Source organism: Electrophorus electricus, chromosome 14, assembly GCF_041902795.1.
Source record: "Electrophorus electricus isolate QZ-2024a chromosome 14, ASM4190279v1, whole genome shotgun sequence".
Classification (NCBI taxonomy): domain Eukaryota; kingdom Metazoa; phylum Chordata; class Actinopteri; order Gymnotiformes; family Gymnotidae; genus Electrophorus; species Electrophorus electricus.
Window position 1 is genome coordinate 25,752,370 of NC_137510.1, and position 25,717 is coordinate 25,778,086.

General features: G+C 38.2%; 2 protein-coding genes across 6 annotated transcripts; both read right to left on the bottom strand.

Annotated features, from left to right (window-relative positions):
- Window positions 1-1,005: 1,005 nt before the first annotated feature.
- Window positions 1,006-18,789, bottom strand: si:dkeyp-84f3.5 (uncharacterized). 5 transcript variants are annotated; one of them, XM_027007239.3, is made up of 4 exons: window positions 18,645-18,789; window positions 11,433-11,489; window positions 11,166-11,268; window positions 1,006-4,357 (listed from the first exon to the last, which is right to left on the bottom strand). In XM_027007239.3, exon 4 carries the CDS (start codon window positions 3,908-3,910, stop codon window positions 2,066-2,068), a length of 1,845 nt encoding a protein of 614 aa, XP_026863040.2. In that variant the 5' UTR covers window positions 3,911-4,357; window positions 11,166-11,268; window positions 11,433-11,489; window positions 18,645-18,789; the 3' UTR covers window positions 1,006-2,065. The 5 variants fall into 5 exon arrangements, with proteins under 5 accessions (XP_026863040.2, XP_026863041.2, XP_026863039.2 ...); XM_027007240.3 differs by having other exon boundaries at window positions 18,562-18,788; XM_027007238.3 differs by lacking the exon at window positions 11,166-11,268.
- A 779-nt stretch (window positions 18,790-19,568) lies between these two features.
- fpr1 (formyl peptide receptor 1) lies at window positions 19,569-23,553 on the bottom strand. The gene is made up of 2 exons (XM_027007244.3): window positions 23,369-23,553; window positions 19,569-22,356 (listed from the first exon to the last, which is right to left on the bottom strand). Exon 2 carries the CDS (start codon window positions 22,342-22,344, stop codon window positions 21,193-21,195), a length of 1,152 nt encoding a protein of 383 aa, XP_026863045.2. The 5' UTR covers window positions 22,345-22,356; window positions 23,369-23,553; the 3' UTR covers window positions 19,569-21,192.
- Between the last annotated feature and the right edge of the window lie 2,164 nt (window positions 23,554-25,717).

Genomic DNA, 25,717 nt, shown 5'->3' on the forward strand with positions numbered 1-25,717 from the left:
CTAACACTGTTCACGCAATATTATTTGGCTAGTAGAACATTTTCAATATAGTTTTGACACAGACATCATAGTGGCACAGTAGTGGGTACTATGCTGTTACAAATCTACAAACACAATGGTGACATACCATTGCTGAGTTTAGAGGTCTATTTTATAACCAAAAATATCCAGCCAATAGCAATCCTGTGCTCAGAAACTCTGTCGATAAAGGGCTAGAAGACTCAACAATGAGCGATACTCTTTAGCTTCACACCTATGTGTACCTACCTACAAGGTAGGTGTTTCTAATGAGACTGTAACCAGGTCAGGCCAAGGCCAGGGGCAATCGTTCCATCAAAATTGGTTGATGAACCATATACAGTGCAACAAAAACAGAAGGATTAGGTGGTCACTGTTGACTTCAATAAATGCTGTTTTGTGTTGTTTCTTTATGAAATCAGAGTGGAAAGAGTCTAGAGCTTTTTGTAGCTATCTGAAGAAAGGAAGGGAGAGTAGACAGTAATTTTCCACTGCTACACTTAGGCTGCCTTGAACTGCAACTAATCTTGAATTTCTTTTATGGATCAGCTAGATAGTGACAAATAAGTGATCTGATTGTTTCTGATGTATAAACAGTGTAATGTGAATTTTTCCATAACTTTGTTAGTTAACATGGAATACAAGTTGCTACAGTGGAAAAGTCACCTAGTGTGTGCTTAGATCACAACTGCACAAGAGTGTAGTTTATTTGCTGTACAATTACAAATGCAGTAAGAAAAAAGGTAAGTTACTTATAGGCAAGTGTTGGACTGAAAGTACACTTGTGCCCTTAATAATGGAGGCAGTTTATAGAGAAACAGGGACATGTTATTTCATTCCAATTTGATGCCATCAGGGATGTTTTGGAAAAGGATACTGGCACCAAATTGTTTCATAGTCCAGATACCACTCTCCCAGATTTTTTAATAAAATAAAGGAGAAAGCATGATGAAAGAGGCTTGGTAAACAAAGGTTGGAGACAACTGATTAATAGGCTTATTAATGTTTAATGGACTAGACTGAGAACTTACAATCTGTATAAACAATTTACACATCAAAAATGATGAAGCTGAGCACCAGTTTCCATTGCAACACTTATTTGTGTGATCCTTGTACCATCCAATCATTAAAATCACAACAGTGAATGACTTTCTAAATTAAGGAAGATCATCAAATATGAACACCTTCAAATAACCTTTTTTTTTTTTTTTTGTTCAGTTTAGTATTGCCAGGGATGTAAATCAAATCAAGCAATATGTTCCTTATGCATACATATCGTCTCAACTGCTATCTGTAATCTGATGCATGAACTGGACACATAATACAACAAATGTTCTGAGATTCTAAGCAATATAACTTAAAAAGCTGAAGTTAAGAGTCAATGATTTCTTTTAGCTTGTTATAGATTATGTAGATCAGGGGTGGCAAAGTCCAGTCCTGGAGGACAGGAGTCCAGCAAAGTTTAGTGCTCCCTCTGCTCAGACACACCTACTAAACCTAGCAACTGATTGAGGATTTGAGTCAGGTGCATTTAAGCAGGTCAATCACAAAATCCACACTGGTCTCTGGCCCTCTCCGACCAGTATTTGACACCACAGTGCTACATTAACTAATATTAAACGCCTGATTCAACACATCAATCGTCATGTTGAGTAGGTGTGTCTGAGCAGAGCAATCACTAAACTTTGCTGGGCTCCAGTCCTCCAAGACCAGACTTTGACATCCCTGGTAAATAAAATGTCTTGGCACCTTGAAGTACCTTTTCGAGCATTCTCTTAAAATCCAAAAGACAATGCAACATCAGCAGTTCACTATTGATAAAAATTAATCTCTCACTATAAGGACTTTTAAAGTTTAAAGGAGGGGGTCTAAACCTTGTGGTATCTCAAATCAAAAAATAATTAAAAGATGGAATATTCATTCAGATGTATAGAAAATGGTAGTGTTTGTTCTTACAATTACAGCAACATGTATGCATCAATAGTAACACTGCATCACTACCTGAAAGTCAGACCTTTGGTAACATCCAAACATCATCCTAAAATTTTCACCCATGAGCACTTTGATGCTGGAGGAATATTTGCAGGTCAGAGAAAGTTTGGGTACATTCAGTGCATTCGTACAATACCTCTGCTGATGTACCCTCCTTTGAATCAGCTTCTGATGCACTTTCAACACCTAAATCTTGATCTTCATTTTCTAAATACTCCTTATCGTCATCTGCCTCTGGAGATATGTTCCTCCCATTCCTCTCCGACCCTTCTTTATCATGATTCTCTAAATGGCGATCTAGAGCAGATCGAAAAGTGAAGCGACATGGACAACGAGGACAGCTTAGCAATACTCGGGAAGGGTCTCTCCTGTGGTAACGCACATGTCGCTGATATACACTAAGCAGTCCAAAGACTCTTCCACATTCTTTGCATTTGTAAGTGATCCGTGGCTTGAGAAAAGATATCTCTTGAGTATCTAGTATCTGATCATCTTGTGGTTTTGGTGGCTGTTGATCATTTTCCTGACTGCCATGATCATCCATATCATTGCTTTCCTGCCTTTTTGATGACTCGTCACCACCATTTTCATCTTCACGCTGTAATAGCTCACATTCATTCTTGATCTTTATGTCTGAGATATGATACATGGCGACATGCCTGGTGACATCACATCTTTGCGGAAAGTGTTTACCACAATAAAGACATGTATGAAGGGTGCCCTTGTGGTAACGCATATGACGAGATAGGCTACTAGAGTGTACAAATACACGATGGCATTGTTTGCAAGGGAATACCTTAGAATTGTGATTACTTCTGTTAGCACCTCCTCTAGGTCTACCTCTCATTCGTGGCCTCAATGTATCCAATCGTTGCATTTGGTGTTTTGAAACCATCTGACGCATTATACCATAATAGTTAACAGGCTGCCACTTAAGATGACGTGTTAATTTGGATGAACCTTCATCACACTCATCATCTGGATGCTCGGAGAGATGATGCTTTTTCAAATCTGACAAGCAATCAAAACATCCCCCACACAAACCACAGCGATAGGATCGATCAACAGTCGCCGCCGGGTAAGAGACATTTTTCTTATGGCTACTTTCATCCTGTTCCCTCATGTTTTCTTTCTGCCCATTATCTTCATTTGGTTTGACAACATTAGAATGATTAATCAGATGGCTCTGCAAGTCAGACAGCCAAAAAAAACGTAAGCCACAAATCTTGCAAGGATAAGACCTATCCATACCATTTTCACGATCCTCTTCCAATTTATTTGAACTCTTTGATCCATAAGACCCATGCCATTCTTTTTGGTGCAAAAGCATAGTTTCTTGTTTCAAGAACCGTTTCCCACAATGCCCACAGCTGTAAAAACGTTCATGGGCATGGTTCTGAAGGTGGCCCCGAAGACTCTCTCGATCATAAAATATCTTGCAACATAGGGTACACTTGAACCCTTGCTCAAGGGGACGGTAGCGTTGATGCTGCTGTAAACTTCTCTGTGTCCTGAACACTTGACCACATCTTTCACATCTACACTGAGTATGCTCTCTTTCTGATATTTTGCTTAGAGGCAAGGAATCCTGATTAGATGTCTGACTCCAGACTGGCTTTGATGTAGATTTACCAAATAAGAATGAGAAGTTGGATAATGCAGATCTATCAACTACTGTGAGTGTTCCATTTTCATGGAGCGCAAATTCAATGGGTGTATCATAACCATTTTTGGTGCTTTCATTATTTGAAGAAATAGGATCAATGGGTCCATGACTAGCCATATGATTAATCAGTTTTGGGTACTGACCAAATCCTTCACCACACTCTGCGCAAATAAAATCATCTCCAGTTGATGCCTGGGGGTATGAAAAATCCAACAAAGGGTTTGCCATGTCCATTAAATCAAGTGTTGCTTGGGTTGAAAAGCAAATATTGATATTTATGGAGGTGAAAAGGGGCTGTATTACGCTTGGGAATTTTTACATAAAACAATGCAAGAAATGAATGATCATATGTGGAATGGTAAATAACAGCAATTAATTGCTCTTGTAAGGTGAATCCAGAAAACTCTACATTATAAAATGCAAAGCCTTTAAACATCTAACCTTTCCTTTTCACACATAAAAATAAATCTCTGCTCATCTTATAAAATGTCTGGATTTCACCACATCAACTTAATCCAGTTAAATAAAAGAAAGAATGCATTTTGAACAATGATCAGTCCCTTGGCTGTTTGGTCCCCCAAGTGCAGATGTAATGAATCTGTACATGAAATAACAGACCCCAACCACATAAGGGAGGGCTGCCCTTCTCCAGCTTGTGATCTTCAGTTAGGATATCAGCATCTAAAAATAGAAAAGGAGAAGATATGATGTGTATACAAAAACTTTGTGTGCCATCTTGACAAGTTTTTTAAAAACGTATGCAGCTAGGCAACAAAGACACTTGCAATAAACTGTGGACAAATGGTCTGTGACTCAACAAGCATACCAACAAACAGTTCACAGCATGCAAAAAAAACCAAACAAACAAAAAAATTAAAAAACCAACCCCACCCACACACCCCTATCAACATCAACAAAAACATCTTTCTGTAGCCACTGGTCATTTTTTTGCAGTGGTTAGATGATGTTTGGCCCATTCCTATATTTACAATTATTTCAGTTAATGTATTTTTGGGAAGTGTTTGTTACTTAACATCATACCACAGCATGTTAATAGAAGGTTACCACACTGATTTGGCCATTTTAAAATACTGACCATCTGTTAAACCTGTTCTGTGACTGATGTACTCCTGTGTTTTGGATCACTGTTAAATTGTGTGCAAAGATTCCCAGACATTCTATTATAGAATTCACTGGTTTCTCAATAAGTGTAACTGACTCCAAGACACTGCGCTTCACAGATTACAAGAGGTTTTGGATTGGGAAGGTAGCATTTTTTCCCCTCCAGAACATATATTTACCAAATAGTTGAACTTCTCCAAGTCTTTAGATCAACATTTCCCCCCCATGTGTGTTACTCTAGAAGAGAGTAACTTTGTCCATGTTAACCTCCCATGAGCATCACTCATAGAATTTTCTTATGGTGAACTCATAACAGAGAAGGTATGTGAAAGATATGCCTGTGGATGTTAACCTAGGTTTGATTGTTCGAGGCTCTATAGGGATGCCTTTGCAAGACCTTTTGTAGTGCACATAGTACCTATGGTGCTGAATTACTTCCATTTAAAAACTACCTGGCTATGGAAAAATAGAGGCTCCCTCTCTAGCATGCCACAAGGAATACAAAGGATGTGCTTCTTACAGCAGTTGACAAAGTTCTAATCTACTCTATTTATACTCATTGAATTTTATCCTGCCACTACAGAAAAAATGCTCACCACCCATGACCATCTGGTTTGGTTGGCTTCCTCCCTTGAAAGGAGGAAACTACAGCATGCCATCATGACAGAGAAAATCACTGACTGCAGTTTGACTTCACTATACCTTTATGTCTCTAGAATAAGGAGACATGCAGGCAAAAATCATGGAAACCTCCCACTCTGCAAACAGTTGGTTCTAAAAGCTGCCATGGGGAAGGTGTTTCTGGTCATTTACTACAAGAACAGCAAACTATTTTAATAGTTTCCTTCCCCGGGCAGATTCCATTATTAATCCAACTGGTTACACTGCATTCCTGCCCACTTGTACAAAATGTCCGAAATTTCTCAGTGTCCCAGTGTCACGATGATGAGCTGGCCTAGCTAGTAGAGTCCATGCAATAAGAAAAGGTTACAAAAACATTTCTAAGGAGTTTGATATCCATGGGAGACAGATGATATATAAACCAAGGAGCGATCACAAGGAGTGGTCATCCAACAAAAAAATAATACTCCAAGGGTACGGCAAATATGTGAAGCCACAAAGAACTCCAGGGTACAGGCCTCTCTTGCAGTTAGCAATGTCAGGGTTCATGAGTCTATCAGTAACATTAAACAAGAAATCTAATGCCTCTTTAGCTAGTATTAGAAATTAATATAGGAAAGGCCTATATCAATGACTAATACTGGCTAAAGAGGCATTAGAGTATAGCAAAGGAAAGAGCCCTCCAATATGCCAACTCTCTTCTTGAGTCAAGGTGATTTTAATGGTATTAAGAATTAAAAGGCATTCTTAACAGATCTAAAATTGAACTAAAATTGACTCTTGCTAGTCTCACAGATGCAAAACATGAAATGTCCCATGGTGTGATCTCTCTAAAGTGGATATATGTCACGAATACAAGGTTGTTGAATATAAGTTTTATGAAATCCTTTCTTTCAAGATTAACCAAGTCTCAATGGGATGGGTCCTACATATATGTTTTTGGACCGATCCTGCTTTTTCTAAAAGTGCTTATTCTAATAAAAATAATAATATCTTTCCATTAGCATTACGCAAAATGTATTCATCCAGTGATGTATCTTTTCCCAAACTTTAACAGGTCCGGTTCTGCTTTAACTCCTGTTCCCACTGGAGATGTGCTATAAAGGACCAGTTTTGGTCTAGCTCCTGTTTCCACTGGAGATGTGCTAAAAACGTCCGGTTCTGGTTTAGTTCCTGTACCCAAGAGATGTGCTTTCTTGTTCTTTGCTGACACAATCTGCAAGTAACAGTCTTAAGATGTCTATGACCACAGAATGGATTGTAGTTAAGGGTGTGTTTATATTTGTAGTTTGGTTCCTTTGGTCTGGATCAAGGCAGAAAATGATCTCTTAATGCATTTTATTCCTGGTTCATTTATTGTTCACACTGAAATATTTATCATAGAACCAAAAGTTGACTGCACAGCTTTTATGATGTATATTGACAATAACTATGATAATGCCAAATGAACGTTCACAACTCTACGCTGGGCTAAATGTGTTGTGGGGTTTATGTTTGTGTGGTATTTTTACCAGATGAAAAGTCATGAGGGGATGGTAAAATATGGAGGGATGGTTAAAAAAAACCAAAAAAACCAAAAAACAAAACAGCACCAGGAATTCTTCTGCATCTTCTAACATTGCAACCTGTGTTTGGTCCCTTTGGTACTTTTTGTCCATACCACGTTCATACTCCAGCTGAATCAAACCTGAGCTCATGTGGAAGCGGACAGAGAATGACCTGTTCAGGGGGTCTCAGTCCACTTATTTGGTGCACTCCAGGTTTCAAAAGGCAGTGTTCTAACTTGCTATAATGAACTGCACTAGCAAAGCAATCAAACAGGGTTGTTTTTTTTTTTTTTAATCGAACCAAAATTCTCAAATCTTAACACACCCTACAGTAATAACTTCTGACTTTAATGAATGCGCAAACAATGTGATCTCATACATTGCTTTCCATGAAGTATATTTCCACCAACATTAGGTCAGATATAGCAAGGACTGGCTGGCAAGCAATCTGAGTAGGCAATTAAATTTACCCTTTCAAAAAAAGGCCGAGTACACACTGCAGAAAGGAAAAAAGGAGAAAAACAAGGAGAAAACCGTTCTCATCCAATGACCCATCTTCAGTGTGGAAAGGCTTAAAAGCCTTTTCAGGAAAGAAAAGATCAGAAAAGCATCTGGCCTCTTTTCTCTTGCTTTTCTGAAACACTGGTAAAAACTAATCTGCAGTCTTCAAACTATTTTTGCTCCTTTGGTTTTTTTTTTTTCTTTCAAATTTTTAAAGTGATACCATCGTGCAATCCTCAAAAAGCCATGGAAGTTAAGTGGTCATTAAGAAAAGACATCTTACTCTAACTGTTTTAATGTGAGAAATTACTTGGGCAAATCTTTTACCCTTTGGGCAATAAACACAATTTGGGCACATCTTTTGGCAATAAAATCACATCTGATGTCTTTACAACAAATCAATAAATAAAAAATAAATAAATAAAAAAAATGCTGCACCTATTGTCGACAACCAATTCCTTTATCCATAGTGGTTCAATTCTGTGGTTATTATAATGATCTGCCTCTCAAAAAATTAAGGAAAGTTTTTAGCAAGTATCTGACGTGTCACCTGGGTGTGAGTGCCAAGATCTTGACTTCCCTTCCCAGCCTTAAGATCCCAAAGCTCACTAGAAAAAGCATATAGGTGATTTATATGCAAACCAATAAGATCATCTGCCAATGCTTTAAATATAAATGTCAGTATATGGTTATATACATTACAGTAAACTATCATGAGACATTCAAAGCTATATGACATTGTCTCCTTTCGTATTAAGCCCAGGACACTTCCAGAAGGTTCAACAGTAAGGCCTGGTGTCCTAGTCCCTCTCCCCTCCAAGTTCACTTTTAAACCAAACGGCATTTAAAATGTAAACCCAAACTGGCCTCCCTGGTGGCTAAGGCCATAACCAACCACACTGGTATGGTTAATGCATGCTCAGCACCACCAGTTGGATCCATCTGGATCTACCACATTACACAATGACAACACACCCAATCAAACCAAACTGGAAAGACGTCATAAGTTGCTCCAAACCCACATCCATTGCCACAGCTCTTGCCAAGTGATTTTCTGCTTCTCTGGATTTTCCCAACAAAGCCAATATCCTTGTTTTCCTTGTGAAGCTGCTGTTACATGCCGCACTTCCTGTTTGCAATTAAAACTTGTAATCACTCACCTTCTCTGGGGCAGTGTGGCCTTACTGAAAGCTGATCACCTGACCCAAGGCCTGCTATTCCACATTGCACTCTGCCAATCATGTCCATACATTCTAATGAGCTCTTGGCTAACTGCACCAACACTTACAGATTTCACTTTCTCCCTGCTTTTGTGACAGGTGCTGCCACCTTTATCAGCACATCCTTAGACCCTAACAAATCATCCCAGAAGTCAGCACATTTAAATTCCTCAGCCAAGATAGTCAGCGGTAGCTCCAGTACCCCTCTCCTATACCATGCCACACAACTTAACAACACCCCTAGACAATTCCTTATAGCCTTGTCCATGACTGTCTGCAGCCTCTCAACTTATGTGATTGCAACATCATAAACCATCAGTGGCCATCTAATACAGGGCAGCAAGACAAACAGGAGACACCACACTTCCAATTTACCTGGTGAACATGATTTCTCAATGCTATTAATATACTTCAATTCCATCTTTAGCCCAACAACTTGCTCTTCATCATTTAATGCTGCACTATACCATCTACAATTTAAGACTTCTCTAGCCTAGAAGGTATAATTTCTCTTTCCATCAAAAAACGTTCCGCACAAGTTTTCCTTTCACAATTGATTCTAGACTCTCTAGGTTTACACTTCATCCTTGCATACCTAAGAATATCATTTATTGTCTCTAGCAATTGCCAGGTACATGGCACAGTAGTTGTCAGCATGGTCAAGTCATCCATGTTTGCCCTAATTGGAAAGAACCGTCCTGCAGCCTCTCCCTACATACAACCCACTTAGAAGCCCTAATCTTATCCTCCATCACCAACGTAAACACTAATGTTGAAACAGTACAACCAGCCATTATACCCATTTTCAATCACTGCCAGTACACAATATACTCCCCTGTATTAAAATAAAACTGAATATCTTCAACATAAGCCTTAGCCAGCCTTGTAACCTTATCTGGTACCTGTAAGAAACCAAATGCTTTCCACAAGTTATACGGCTCCAAACCAAATGCATAAGTGAAATCTAGGAAAACCACATGTAGGTCCATACCTGTTTTCTTTGCTGTCTGAATATGATGCCAGTTCACACCGATATAATCTAAACCACCTGCAAAGCCAGAAATTCTTGCCTTTTGTACCCGGGTATCAATTAAGTTATTCACTTTCAAATATGCAGGCAGTCTGGGTGATCACACTAAAGAAAAAAAATCATACCCAACACATTAAGAGGAAACTGTTCTAGAACCACAGAATCCTTCTCTTTTGGAATGTGGCAGACAAGGATACCCCTTCCACACATTTGGGATGATGCCTTTCTTCCAGATGATGATCATCATCTTCCATAAAAACCTCAAGACCTCAGGTGCACTTTTGTACACCTGATACACCTGTACACCTTGTATGGAACCTGCCTTTGCACAATGCACCAAGTCTTGAACCTCACTCCACTTTGGTGGCTGACATCCATTTGCCACTCTACATCATCCACTGGAGGAATATCTGGTGGCAACTCCAGCCTTATTTTACCTCATCATCAGAACACACCATCAAAATGCTCCTCTAATTCCTTCTTGCAAACTTTTAATCTCCCAGATTTCTCCTTACTAAATATGGTCTTCACAAAGGATTCCTCAAGAAGGCTGCTTTTTTCCTCCCTTTCCTCAAGACCTCTGCTCTCCACAGTGCCCCCAGCCTACCCTTCACCATTTTCTGCAGTGTATTAATATGCTCTTTCCTCCTCCTCTACTCACCTCCACTGCTTTCTAAGTGACCCTAAGTCCTGAATGAGTCTATCTATTTATACTTGCCATCTTAACTTCATTATGCTTCATCCCTTACCTTTTTCTGCAAACTACCAAACCTTGCCTTCCCACATTCATAAATAGCTTTACCTATGCTTCTTCGTTTATTCTCTGCTGATCTCTTCAAACTGACCAATGTACCTTTCAGATAATCAACACTCCTCCAGCCTACCCTTATCTGCTTCACCTGGCCACCTTGTCTTTACTCTCTGCCCAGTTCCTTTTTCTTTCACTAATTGTTTCACCCTCTCCTTCTCCCCACCATTCCTCTGGCTAACATCCGCTTCGCCTTCCTGTACGCCTTTGCCGAAGTTCTCCTCAGTAGTAGCAGCAGAGGTATTTATGTCCTGTGAACTGTGGTGTGTAACCTACCGATGGACTTAAGGAAACTGATTTGAACAACTCCGTAGCAAGCAGTGTTTAGTGTGGGCCCCTGTACTCCCTCATCTAAGTACTAATCCTTTCCTTGATGAATCCTCAAATCCTCTCATTGACGTTACGTTTTACAACAGCACATGCGCACCTGCAACCTCTTTCCTTCTTCTGCCACCAGAGTCGCCTCTGTTTATCTCCTTTCTCATAGTAAAAACCATTCCAAAATCAGTAGCAATGTAATCCTCCTGTGAGTCATCTTCCACCACTGCTCTCACAGACTCATGGGATATCACATTTATCTGCTTTGATGCATCCCTGATAGGTTGTATGCGCATGGTTGAACAAGCCATGAGCTTCTTACCAATTGCTACTACAGTCTATTCCCCTTTGTCAGCTGTCTATCCAAGCTGCCACAAAGTCCGTCCCGTTGTCAGATGCCTTATTCGGTGCAGTCACTAAGTGATCTACATAAGTAAATGTAATGGATAAGAACAATTCACAGTGGTTAATTTTGTATTCAAACCTGTAGAATTTGACCAAGGGTAATTCATTGTGATTATAAATGATTAAGGACTGAGCAATGACCTACTACCAATAACACAGCTGTTCAAATTGATTTGTTACTTACAATTTCCTTGTAATCCCCTCAGCTGGTGATACCCAAAATGGATTCTGGTGAAGAGTTCTATAACAAACAAAAAAAACCCCAAATACTTATTATGGTTAAAAAAAAAAATCAGAATGGTGGTTTAACGATTACTGTTTAATGTATTTCTGCTTGGTTTTGCAGGACATTGACATCTACAACATCCTCTGCTCTGCAACCTAGATACTGAATTTACTGCATGCAAGTGTACTGTTTGCCCTTTCATTAAACCCACTGATATGCTGCAGTTGGCTCTGTAGCACTGTGCAGCAAAAACAGATGCAGCGCATTTTCAATGGAAAATACACTGGATAATTTCAATGTATGTATGAAACTCAGATGCAGAAATTACATTTTATAATATTTAAAATAGATTACATATTTGCCATTAAAGATGTTCTATACCAACATTAAAGATGTTCCATCATTAAACATGTTTCATCATTCTACCAAACTCATTTACATTGCTCTAAGAATGTACTGATAACTAATCAAAAATGGCATTGGTTGCTCAGTGGTTAAGGTACTTGACTATTAATCAGAAGGTTGCCAGTTTAAGCCCCACCACTGCCAGGTTGCTGTTGCTGGGCCTCTAAGCAAAACCCTTAACCCTCAAGTTGTGTTCAGTCAGAATTTTAAGTCGCTTTGCATAAAAGCGTCAGGTAAATGTATACGAGTGCTGTGTGCCTATTTTTAAAGGTTGCCAGGAAATCCCCAGAGCAGACGCAAATCAGCGTTCACTTAGGGCTCAAAAATTGGCTTTTGATCGCTGTAGTGTGAAAACTGTTATGACTGGTAGTGACTGCAGCATTGAGCTACAGCCAATGAGAGCACATGATATATAGTTGGGGAAATCTGGGGCAGGAGTTGTAGAACATTACCAAGCAAGGCTACAAGACATTTTTTCCTTCGTTTTTCACCACAAATCAGCACACAAACAATTTGGCTAGTGAGGATATTATCAGCAAATCATACCCCCTAACATTAATTTTTGTTTTTGTGTATGTATGTATATAGATATGTTACTTTAGGGGGGAAATCCCCACAGCTTGTATTGCTTGCTTCTTGCTGATATCCACTTTTAGAAGAAAAAAATGTCTTCAAAAAAATGAAAATCATGGTATCAGGTGTGGTATCCCTGTGTCACTATGCATCATTGCTACTGAGCATGGGGCGCAGTCTGGAAATATTAATAAGTGAGCTGATATTCAAATGAAAAAGAGGGAATCATTCATTTTTGAGAAGGGGAGTGGGAGCCAGGTCCAGCTAGCATGTTGCAGAATTACATTTCTTAATTGTTTTTGGAGATTCAGCAATGCCTGATGGAGTGGTCAGAGTGAAATCAGTAAAAGGAGTTTCCAGAAAGAAATCCCGAGGAAAGGGTCATGCAAAATTGTGATCCGTTTGAAAAGGTTACAAAGAAATTTCTCACGTAGCTCAGCAGAGCCACAAACAGTACATACAGGGGGTTTAACGGTTACTGCAACTGCACCAGCTAGCGGGCCCAATCTGGCAAATAAGTCACTTGATGGCATTGAATATTCTTAAAATACAGTAAATCTATCAACATGAAATTTATTAGGACTAATACAAGTACGTTCTTACAGATTTTCAGCCGATTACGGCTGAACCATTCGCTAGAAATCCCACAGTGAATACACCGTATTTTTTTATCGTGCTTTCTCATGTCTTTGCTCACATCTTGAACAATTCCAAATAGCCATGGCTTGGAAGGCCTGGAATTAAGACCACGAAGCTGTGATGCAAAATACCTCAACACCATATCCAAGGTGAAGCTAGTGAGCATCACTAGCACAAACATTCTGACCAAGCTGCTGAATCCAATTCCTACATGGAATTGGATTCCTACATTCCCACATGGTCATTCATGAGTTATTCAACTTGATCCTACTCCTGCACCCCCTAGTAGGCCCATTCTGGCATACAAAAATGAATCACTAAATAGCACTGAATATTCTTAAAATACAGTCCATCCATCCAAATAAAATTTCTTAGAACTAGTATAACTACATGCATGCCAGGTTTCAGCCACCTATATTCAACCGTTAGCCAGAAATCCCACAATAAATGCAGTGTTGTTTATACGTAAATCACGCCTGTCCCTTTAACCAGCTTTTACTCACTTGCCTTGTATGGTTACCCACTGAGTGAAGGGGACAATGCGCAAAACAACAGACCTCTCGTGCACTCTAGCCAGATAAGCTGTGACGTATGCGTGTGATACTGTTTGACGAAACTGATGCAGTTATGGATATTTTTTTTGTGGATAATTTGATCAATACATTAGCTGAATTATGGGGAGTTGTTTGGGTGCTTTTTCTTTTTTTATATTTTCTTATGTATTTGAGATGAGCTCAAATGAAACCTAAATGATTGGGGGAAACAAGCCTGGATGTGAATTAATATCTTGGCCCAAGTGTCCAATTCAATTTGAATCCTCAGTGATCGTTGTGCTATAGTTGCAATTTTAGATAACTAATGTTAAAGTGTAGAAGTACAAATGTTTTAAAAATTGTTATAAAATGTAAGTTGCACATAGAGGTTAATTCAACAGCATGCAGCAAAGCATCAACATAAAGATTAGCTATACCAAAACCGCACCACCATATAGCTAATTACCGCACAACAGAGCCCTATCAAGCTAAACTACTACTTCATTAAGAAGGTGTGGCAAGCAGTAGGCAAGAGTAATTCGACAGTGAAATGAAATTATATTGTATTCTAACCATCAAAATTAAGGAAAAAAAAGACTAAAGCGTAAGCAATCCACATTAGAAACATACCTAAAATATTCATCATCTTCCACACCTGACCTTTATCAAGAAAAAAACTAAGCTGTGTGTCAGGCTGAACAACTTGTTCTTTGTTCCAGGTTTTTTCCTTCTGTGCATGGTGATATGAGCTGTTAGCAGCCCTGCCCCAATCAACTGAAATATAAGGCAGCATCTCAATTCACAGATCAACTTAAAAGATGGACCTGATTATTAACTCCGTTACACTTAAAAAATGTAAAAAAGTTTTATTCTAACCAGCACAAAGCTGAGCTTCGTGGAGCTCAAGCATTGAAACTTTTAATAAAACTGAGGTTCCTGTACTCTGCCTTGAACAAAAATAACAAATGAAAGACCCTCTCCGGGTTAGTTAAAATATATATGCAATTTCTAGGATTCAGAATGATAAACACCCCAGGTCCTGGCAGGTTTCCATTTGAATTCTATGAAAGGTTCTCAACCAAATTTGCCCCTCTATTGAACACTTTGGAGGAGCACAAGTTACCCCAATCCCTTTAAAGAGGATTCAGTTACAATCTTACTGGTGGACCTAACTGTATCTCATATTGACCCATTTCCCTGTTAAACACTGATGTTAAAATATTGCTTAAGACAATGGCTATGCAACTAGTTACCTTCAATCACTAGCATCAATACATCAGACCAAAAAAGGCTTCAGTAAAGGTTGGAGACATTTACAAATATTTGCATTATTCTCAATATCCTTCCCCTTCCCTATGCAAATACCCCACGGTGAAGGTTACATTGGTTGCAGAGCAGGTGTCTGACCATTATGAGTGATCTTTTTCTTGGTGGTGACTAAATGTGTGAATTTTGTTGCCTGCGTCTGCTCCTGTACTTTTCCCTTAAAGCCTCTTAAATATGATACGATCAGAAGGTTTTACCTTACAAAGACAGGGCTGCCAATTAAGCCCTCTTCTGTTTACTCTCGCAATAGGACCACCATCTCCAATGTTCAAGGCTCATTACGACTGTATTTTACATTTACTTGCTACCCATTTATTACTTTCATCCTAAACATTTTGCATGTCTTACTTTATATTTATTTATTATTTACTAACGTTCATGCACATCTTTTTTGTTTGTTTTTATTTATTCTCTTAGTGTTTTCCTTTATGTATTTACTTTTATAATCCTTTTAATTTAAGGCAAGTTCTTTGGGTCTAATACCATGATAAGTTAGTGGAGTTGAATATCATGCTTCTGTACATTCTTTTTATTAATAAAAATTAAATGATCAACTTCTAACATCAACTATTCACATCATTACAAGAATTCCTGAAGTAGTGAATCAAATTGAACTTTTGCATCTTTGCTCTCTATTCGCTTTTGCACAAGATGGCTATGGCTTCTGTATAAATGGCCATCAATGGGTAAGGTTACAGAACCTGCTGTTTATAAGCAGAACTTGCATTTTCTGTATATGGGTGCAAGCGGGAAAGCCTAGAAGCAGGCTACAAAATACTTGTATAAAGCCTACAGTAACCAAATACATGGAACTATAAATGCAACCCCCCCCCCAAAATATATGTTTAAAAATCTATTATAATATTTGAATATATTACAAGTTTATAAACATAACACTTGCCCAAGTTAAGATGTTTCATGTCCTATTTAAACATATTCTTGCAGGTGTAGCACTAGCAAACTCATAAAAGGCAAACATTAAGTAGATTATGCTCACTCAAAATGAAAGCTTAATATCAATACATTATCTTATTGAATATCAATAAGAAATCAATACATCAAAACAGCTAATTGTTTTTTCACAAAAGCAGCAGCAGCCCAACCAAACCCCAAAAATGCAGAAAGTATGCCAATATCGTGTTTTTTTTTTAAATAGTAGAATCACAGACTGTTTGTAGGATGCAAAAAGATAGCTTTACGCATGCACTGAACCTCACATTTTTTCTTCCAGTCATGCCTGTGAGAAGGTTTGAAGCCAGGGGCACTCCTGGTTTGTACAGCAACAACCCCAACACGAGAGCTTTGCGGTATAAACTTTGGGGAGGATTTAACATGGAGAAAAAATGTCAGTGAGTTTAATTTTTTACATGTATATCAAATTATGTTGTGCAGTTGTATAGTTCATGTTATGTGTGTATTGTGTTGTTTTTGTAACTTAGTAGTTCTACAACAAAAATTAACTTGGATTTTTTTCCCCCAGAATATATTTTGTCAGAAACATATTAACCTCTACTGGACCAGAAGTGTCAGTTATGGCACTCTGCTAAATTTGCAGTAATCATTGTAGCATTAGGTCTTTTTGACATGTGTGCTGCAGACACAAAATTCATCATTAGTTTGGGAGAGTTTCTCCCTAGTGATATGGGTCAGATGCTATTGAAGGCTTTGTAAGATTGAATAAGTAATCATAGATTGGGGGTTGAATTAACTCTGCAGGGCATCAGACACACCTGATAAACATGAGTAACTAACAGCACACCAAAATGAGTTTTTCAGTCTTATATTCTGTCAATCGGGACATAGTGGTGTAAAGATTTTCACTGAAAAGGTAAGCAGTGCACTGTTCTAGTTTAGTGACAACTAGCAAGCATGCTTTGCTGTAACATTCAGATGCTTCTGAAGCCTTTTAATAGCTATTTCCAGAGTTCTTACAACAATCGTTATACTGCAGAGTGGTAGGGCTCTTTGAGCACACTGCTTAATACAGTAAAGTGTGTCTTTTTAAGAACAGCTATTGCTAAATGATGGTCCATTTTGTATCCAAATACCTCTGCAGCCTGAAGATGTACACCACGGGTAAAATAGCTTCATCACCTGCCATCATGGTACATGATGATGTTAGCATGTGTACCTAGAGTCATGTTTTATTTCCTTTCCTGTGAATTTCATGGTACATGTTTATCTGCTTATGTTGGTAGTTTTTACACCCACTGTAGTTGAACAATAAACAAATGCTATGTTTGTGTTATGTTCAAGTAGTCTTCTAAAATGATGGATTGGTTGCAGGATCACAGCAAGTTAGTGCTATAACCTTGTATTGTGAGCTTGCTGGATGGTGCAGCCTTGAAGGTATAGCTCTGAACGACACACTGTCCGATACATTTCAGACATTTCACTTGGATGAAATCAGGGCATCATTTGAGTTCATATCTGAACTTATGCAAGACATGCATATGTCCTTTCTTGTTTGTTTTTCAGCCACTGATTGAGAACATATAACCTTCACTCCAGTCATAGGGATTGACTGTGCAGTTCTGATGCAGCCCACCAAGTGCCTGATATGAAAGAAATCCATTGCAGTTGGTGCCCATGACAGATGATGACGACTTAACATTATTTCTCTTTATATGAGAATCTTTCTTTGTGGGTTCTTTGAAGATTTCTCACCACCCATTAAAAATAACATGTTAAATTTAAAATAGGTTTTATGATGGTCAAATTCCATGTTCTGCTGAACACATTCTCTACAACTTAATGATAGCATTTTTTTTACAAGTGTTAGTGCAGTTTCTAATTCTTAAACTGAATTTAACTTGGGGGACAAAATAAAACATACATACACTATATATATATATATATATATATATATATATATATATATATATATATATAAAAACACTGCAGTGAGGTAGATAAGGTTTTCAGAGAAGTTATCGAATACTGTCACTACCTTTACTCATGAAAAAGGTTAAATATTTTATATTTTATTGTTATCTGTACAAAACAAAACGGCATCTTTCGACGGATCAAACTGAAGCACTGCTCTAAGCAATGAGAACGAGGGGCCATTTCTGTAAATAGGAACGCTCTCATATGAATAACGCCCCTGGGTCCAGTCTGACCATACTGGTCCCTGTAGCCGTGTTATGTCAAAAGCACAAGAATGCTAGAACTAGCGACAGCAAATTAAAGTGTAATTACATTAGGCAGCAGGCAACACCATTCATATATTGCATTCACTAAATAACCGCTAACCATGTTGCGATAATTAGAGACAAAATGTCATTCGATAATTGACATTTCAAGTTTATGAGCATTATAAACCCATTATGTTTAGTTAGCGACGAACCCTACTACTTAGCTAGCTTTCTAATTAACGTTAGCTAGGTACACCTTCGCTGCAATATGCAAGCTAGAAATTAACATTTCGGACTAGTCAGCTAGCTAGGTCACGAAACATACAAAATACAAATACAAAAAGCTTTAACAGAAATCATGTGTAAGCTGGTACGACAAAAGAAATAAACGAATAGTTAATTTGTAAACAGCCATTTTGGTAACCACATTACTCGCTAGCTAGCTAGGCTAGGCTAAACAACATGCAAGCTCACCCAACGATGGCTCTGGGGGTATTTATACACGGTTTAACATTAAGATTTATGGTGTATTCTTCTTCTGTGTAGAGTTGATTCACCTTGTCGTATAGTCCCGGTTCATTTCACCACGGAGGTATTAAGAGTAAGCCGTCAGCAGTAGTTTAATAAACAATACCGAGCAGTGTCGTAAATCCTTACATTGCCAGGCATTGTGCAAGCTCGCGCGCGCCCCCTTCTGAAAGCTTTATAGTTAACGAGCATGCGCATAAGAACACCGACATGTGTGTGCCATGTGCTGCCTAACAGACTGTGCTCAAGCAATGGATAAAGGATAAGGGCTTTGTGTGTGTGTGTGTGTGTGTGTGTGTGCAAAATATACGCTTTTAAATAATAAACACATTTGCGCAAATAATTCACTTCTAATCGAGTATTTCATAATCGTATTTCATAATATTTAAAATGATATTTCAGCGCATTAAAAAATAAATAGAATTTATAAAACGTATATCTTCATATTATTAGAGGCATTTTATAATCAGTGTTTTTCAACGTACTTATGCTTCTATGACGAGAGAATCCATTCACTGACTAGGCTCAGCATTCAAACAAAGGCGGAGCATTAAAACAGTCCAATCACTGATCAAGTTTACATAGATCAGTGGATCGCATGCATTTTGGTTCTTACCGTAGGGTATACAAATAGCACTAATTTAGAAGAATATTGCTGTGCTGCCTTAGTGATAGATAAAAAATTCTTAAAGCAAATTTGTTGTCTCAACTGATGCCATGTTGAAGCCTGAAATTTCTTTTTCACAGACATTAAATGAAAATAAAAATTGAAAAGCTTGCATATACTTTTTTTATTGTCAGATATATACATATACTTTTGCTGTTAGATGTCCAGGTAAAAACATATGGATGATCATTCTAAACAGTACTATATTTCTGGGTTTCTGTCTTGCACACAGCTTTTGAAGTTTTGCTTTCTGTGTTATGAAGTCAGTTTGAGAGGGTGGGTGGTATTCTTTTATTCCTGTTTCCCAAGCCTCTCTGCAGAATAACTATTCAAGGAGGAAACTGACCTCCGTTCCTGGTGCATTCCCAAGCTTGCCATTATGCTGTATCCTAACCTTCCAGTTCCAAAATGCCTGATAGTCAATGTTTGATATTTCAGTGATACCTTCTTCTTTGCATCCAGCACCAACAGTGCCTCTGATATTACTTTGTTATATGTTAATCAGTTGCTCCTGGCTACAGAGGTAGAGTTTCAGGACATAGATATTTAATCCAGAATGACTTCAGAGAGAAACTGTGGTTTATGATGACTCTGACCATATGTACATTAATTTATTTAAGTATTTAAAAGCATTTATTGTTGTTAGTGGTTTACATCTACAAAATACATTTAAGGGGTGATAAAAGAAAGGAACACAATCAATTTAGAAAGAGTATGTAAAGAAGAATGTCTAAATAAATATACTAGATAAACCAATTGGGTGGCAAGACATAAATGAAATACTTAGTAAGATACACTGTATACATACATTTCAAGAAGTGCATAAAAAGTGCTAAATGTCTATTAAGGTCTTCACTGTGCTAAATCATACACAGAGCACTTAGGATGACACAATAGACCTGTAATAATAAATTCATTACACACCAGAAGAAAAATATAGTCCTAGTGTTACTTGCTTGTTTCTAATTCTCCCTAAATCTACTTCCATCTTTGGAACAGTCTTAAATTTTATCTAATGTTTTATGCTTAAATTCCTCTTAAGCCATAGTAGCCATAGTAACTGAGGTTATTCCTTGCGAGAACTAATTCATTGTTGAGAGAATTAGTCCATTGTTGCAAATCAGTGTTGATAGTTGAGAAATGTATAGTCTAATAGCTGTACTGTGATGATAGCTAGTGGAGCAAGTCTTCCAATCATCTAAATTTATACCAATGTAAAACAAAACTAACAGAAAAACTGTCTAACATGTGTTTCTAATAATCTGATATAACAGGGAAGACTGCTGAGTCTTAAAAAAACAAAAGACCAGAGGAAAATCATGCTTAGACTGTGCAATATGTAAGATATTAATATATGCTTTTTGATAGCAGTGGTACAATGCATTGCTCTCTATTGCAGAATTTAAGTCATGGACTGTCAGCTGTCAGCTGTCATCTGCCAGAAAAGACAAACTATACTTTTGATGTTTGCTATTTTAAAAACCAGCAATGCTAACTTCACAGTCCAACGAAGTCCCTGATACCACGTCCTTTACACTTCATTAATTTCTGAGCTTGTTTCAGACAGTGATATGTTGACGTTCCTAAGCACTGGTATGAATGTCCAAAAGGATCATTCAGTCTTAACAGACACTCATATCTCATTATCTGCACTTTTTTATATTAATGTTTTCACTACATCAGCTATTGCTCCACAGAGTATAGTCATGGACAAAAATATTTGCAACTTAGTGTAGCGCATTTTATTTCTGTATTTCTAATATGCTCCTAAAAGAAAATTATTTTTGGTCTATCCAGATACTTCCTTTGATTTTCAACTAAAGGCTTGAGCTGCTACACAGGTCTATATAAGTGCTAAAATCACCACAGAGTACGCCCTCTCATAAATAAAGAGCATTTGCATTTGTCCATTACACCTCTGCATCAGAAAAAGACTTACTTCCATGTTCTTTGCCACGACTGGTGACCATGGAGTTTGTATAGGTGTTGGTGCGAGATACCTCTTCTGTGAATGCTGTCTCTAGCACCTTCAGAATAGACTTCCTCATCTTGTCCTTAAAATCTTGACCAATGAACACATACAACAATGGATTCAGACAACTATTAAGGAAAGCCAAACTGGTGGCAATAGGAATGCCAATGACTATGATATGCTCTAAGGTGGGGTTAGTCTCAGTTGCCATGTGGTTGGCCATTTCAATCAGCACTAGGATGTGGTATGGAGCCCAGCACAGGAAGAAGGTAGCGATCACAGCAGCAATGATCTTAAAAGGGCGCCCAGTGCGACCAGACATCGATCGATTTCTTTTGAGGCGATGGATTATGACAGCATAACAGAAGACAATGACAGAAAAAGGCACCACAAAGCCCAGTACAACGCGTGTAACGGTCATGGCCCGGAGTCGTCGGAGTCCCAGCTCCATCCCCTTCGTTGTTTTGTCGTCGTCGAAAAATCCAAAGTTGTTGAAGCAGTTGATTATGTTTTCGTTGTTGTAGGCTGGCGCAATGTCCCTGAAGACAAAGTACGGCGAGCTCAAGAGCAAGGCGAAGGCCCAGACCGCAGCGCTTAGCGCAGACGCTCGGCCCACACTCCGGTGGTTCTGTGCCCATATGGGACGCACCACAGACACGCAGCGGTCCACGCTGATCACCACCAGGATGTACACACTGGCAAACATGTTGAGGAAACTGAGGGTGCTGTTAAATTTGCACATAAAACGACCAAACGGCCAGTGGAAGCCCATAGCCGTGTAAGCCACACTGAGGGGCAGAAAAGCAGTGAAAAGGAAGTCTGCTATCGCCAGGTTGAGAAACCAGACTGTATTCACTGTCTTCTTCATCTTGAATCCAGACACCCAGATCACAATGCCGTTCCCAACAACTCCGAGTAAAAAGGCCAGACAGTAGACCATGAGTGACATGATATTGAGTGACTGCCTGAGTTCTGTATGTTCATCATCGTCATAGTATTCGTATTCATATTCTTCCCCTGATGAGTTTGCCATGGATGAGTTATAGGCATACATCTCTGTCCTGTTATCCAAATACATCCCAGAGGTCATTGCAGGTTAAACCTGTTTTATCAGAGAAACAGATATCTGACATTTAGAATTTAGAAAATCATGTCAAGTGTTCTGAAGTTTGGCCAAGGCAAAACTTTACAATTGTATTTCAATACAAGTTTTTACTTATACATCTGGTACGTGGCGCATGCAGATTCTGATTCTGGTTATTAGCCTTAATGAAAGTGTTGATATGTTATTGTACTTTTGTCCACTAGAGGTCACAAGAGTGGCACCTTGACTTAACAGTCTAAGGTTGAGCAATAGCCTAATATGAATTTTTGTTCTTCACCCTCAACCTCCATACTACTGAATTCTTTGAAACTTTGAGTGTTACTGAACATTTTTGCCTTCTACTTCCTTTACTTATAAGTATTACTCATAAGTAGTTGCAGAGTATGATCAATTACATCTGAAAAATAATCTGAAAATCACTTGAACTCATTAGATGCTACAGAGGTGTATATTACTGCACAAATGTATTTCTCTAGTTCTTTGGAAAGCAGCATTTTAAAAGACTCTCCCGTCAGCCAATTTCTTCACTGTAATAGTTATTACACCAATGCCATTTGTGGAGCTCTTAAAAGTTACAATGTGCATTTGTCATTTTTCCTTTATTTTGGTTGAATAAAAGTTTTCTAAGGAGCAAAACCAAATAAAAACACTGCTAAACACTTGTATTTTAAGATATCACAGTCTTTTAAAACAATCAGGTTTAGTTAAAAAAAAAACCATCTGATTTATAACCTACTAGACTATATTTTTTGTAGATGATCATTTTCAAAAAATATTCGGCACTCTTGTCTTAGCTACATATTAACTTATTATACACATAAAACAACTACTCGTGTATGGATGTCAGTTTAATTGATATTTCTGCTGCGAATTAGAAATAGCGACATGCTCAGTGTGTTTAAACGGGCAACAGGCAACGTTGGAGCAGTCGAGTAAAACTGAAGTGAAAAAAGCAATGTAATCGCATGCTCTGTGCAGTCAGAGAACATGAGTACAGCATGAAGCTTACCCCGAGTTCAGCAGTTCACCAGTCCAGGATAAATCCTTTTTGCGACTTCTGCCAATACGTCGAGCTCGAGTTCAGCACATTCAGCACAATTTATTTCAAATTAGAACTGAAACTTTAAAGACGACCGTTGTTTAAACTTGTGGGTGCGTGAAACTACATCTGCTCTCTTCTGTAACGTCTGGCAGTCTCTTTCGCTGAACTTCAATAAGTCCATCTGACCGTGACGTCACATTACCCGTCGCGTCTCGCCGTCACCAGTCATGTCAAACACGAAAACATCAGTATTTGCCAGTTTTACCGTTAGACTAATACCGAATAACCTCTTTAAAATGTGTAGCACATTCAATTTGTTATATATAGATCCGTTAAGACGTTTGATGAAACACCTCAGTTATTTTCTCTACAACTGCCTCGTCATTAAAAAAGCCCTCTTGGTCACTTAACAAATTAGGGGCATTTCTATTGACATGTATCAAATTATTTTATTTGTTAAATGTCGACTATGTATTATGTGACTGGCAATTTTTAGATCGAAGCGTCAAAGCTTTCACTTTTTTTCTTTATGGCAGATTATCTTTTTACGGCTAAAATAAGATCGAATGGTATTGTTTTATAATGGAACTGGAACCGGAATTGGATTTATTTTATTCGGCAAGTTCACCTGTATCTGAGCTACAAGGATTTCTTTCAAATCAAATTTGTGTTTATTTGATGGTATAATGTAGAATATACACTGCCTGGCCAAAAAAAAAAAAAGGTCTCCACCTGGATTTAACTAAGCAAATAGGCAAGAGCCCCCCATTGGATAATTATTGCATAGGTGATTATGTTTCAGCTGGCAACAAGTTATTTAACCCTAACTGATGCAGTGAGTAGCTTCTCATTTGTTAAACAACCATGTTGAAAAACACATCCTGTGGTCATGGAAAACATGTTAATCTGTTTCAGAAGGGTCAGATTATTGGCATGCATCAGGGATATATTGAATAGTGAAAGTAAGAGCATTTCCACATGCACAGTGCAAAGGGAACTCAAGGGATTGGGACTTAACAGCTGTGTAGCCTTAAGAAAACCACTTGTCAGTGAGGCTAACCAGCAAAAATGGCTTCAATTTTCTAGGGAGCATAAATGGAATGGAAGAAGGCCATGTGGTCTGAGTCCAGATTTACCCTGTTCAGAGTGATGGACGCAACAGGGTAAGAAGAGAGGCGGCTGAAGTGATGCACCCATCATGCCTAGTGCCTACCGTACAAGCCTGTGGGGGCAGTGCTATGATCTGGGGTTGCTGCTGTTGGTCAGGTCTAGGTTCAGCAACATTATGTGGCCAAAGAATGAGGTCGGCTGATTACCTGAATATACTGAATGACCAGGTTATTCCATCAATAGATTTTTTCTTCCCTGATGGCACTGGCATATTCCAAGATGACAATGCCAGGATTCATCGGGCTCAAATTGTAAAAGAGTGGTTTAGGGAGCATGAGACATCATTATCACCCATGGATTGGCCACCACAAAGTCCAGATCTGAACCGCACTGAAAATCTTAGAGATGTGCTGGAGAAGACTTATCACAGTGGTCCAAATCTCCCATCATTAATACAAGGTCCTGTGGGGAAAATAAATGCAATTCTGGACAGAAATAAATGTTATGACATTGCAGAAGCTTGCAGAAACGATGCCACAGCAAATGTGTGCCGTAATCAAAGCTAAAGGTGGTCCAATGAAATATTAGAGTGTGTGACCTTTTTTTTGGTCAGGTAGTGTATACTCAGTAGGCTATATTCATTATATTCACAAATCCAATAGACACTATTATTGTTTTTTATAAAGAAACAATTCAGAATCAAGAAGCAATAATAGTAATAATAATAATAACATAAACTACTCACAAGGATATTACAAAAATATTCACAAAAATTATTATATAGTATTTAAATGGAATTGTATATAGGAAATGTTATATTATCTGCCAGTGCCCCAGTGGTTATGAAGAACATCACTGTAGAGATGATTTGATCCACAATATAGATCCACACTATACTAATTATTTCAAGAGCTACATGGGTTTTTTTCCAGTTACACCAAACCTTTCTTCTTCAACATTCTTGAACATTTGTAAGGCTTATGCATGACCATCTGTAGTAATTTGGTAATTTGGAAACCATTAGCTGAAGTTACTTTAGATACAGCAATCTAATGGCTGGTGGAAATACAAAATAAACCAGCCAGGGGCAGATTTGAATCTAATATTGCTAGCAATAAGGGTACATAGTTAGTAAAATATTTTGAGTATTCAAAAATACATAGTAACATTAACAAAATAAAAAAAAGATTTACAGTAACTGTATGT

Excerpts from the sequence above, each read along its gene's own strand:
- si:dkeyp-84f3.5 (XM_027007238.3), bottom strand. The coding sequence starts at position 3,910 with ATGGACATGGCAAACCCTTTGTTGGATTTTTCATACCCCCAGGCATCA.
- fpr1 (XM_027007244.3), bottom strand. The coding sequence starts at position 22,344 with ATGACCTCTGGGATGTATTTGGATAACAGGACAGAGATGTATGCCTAT.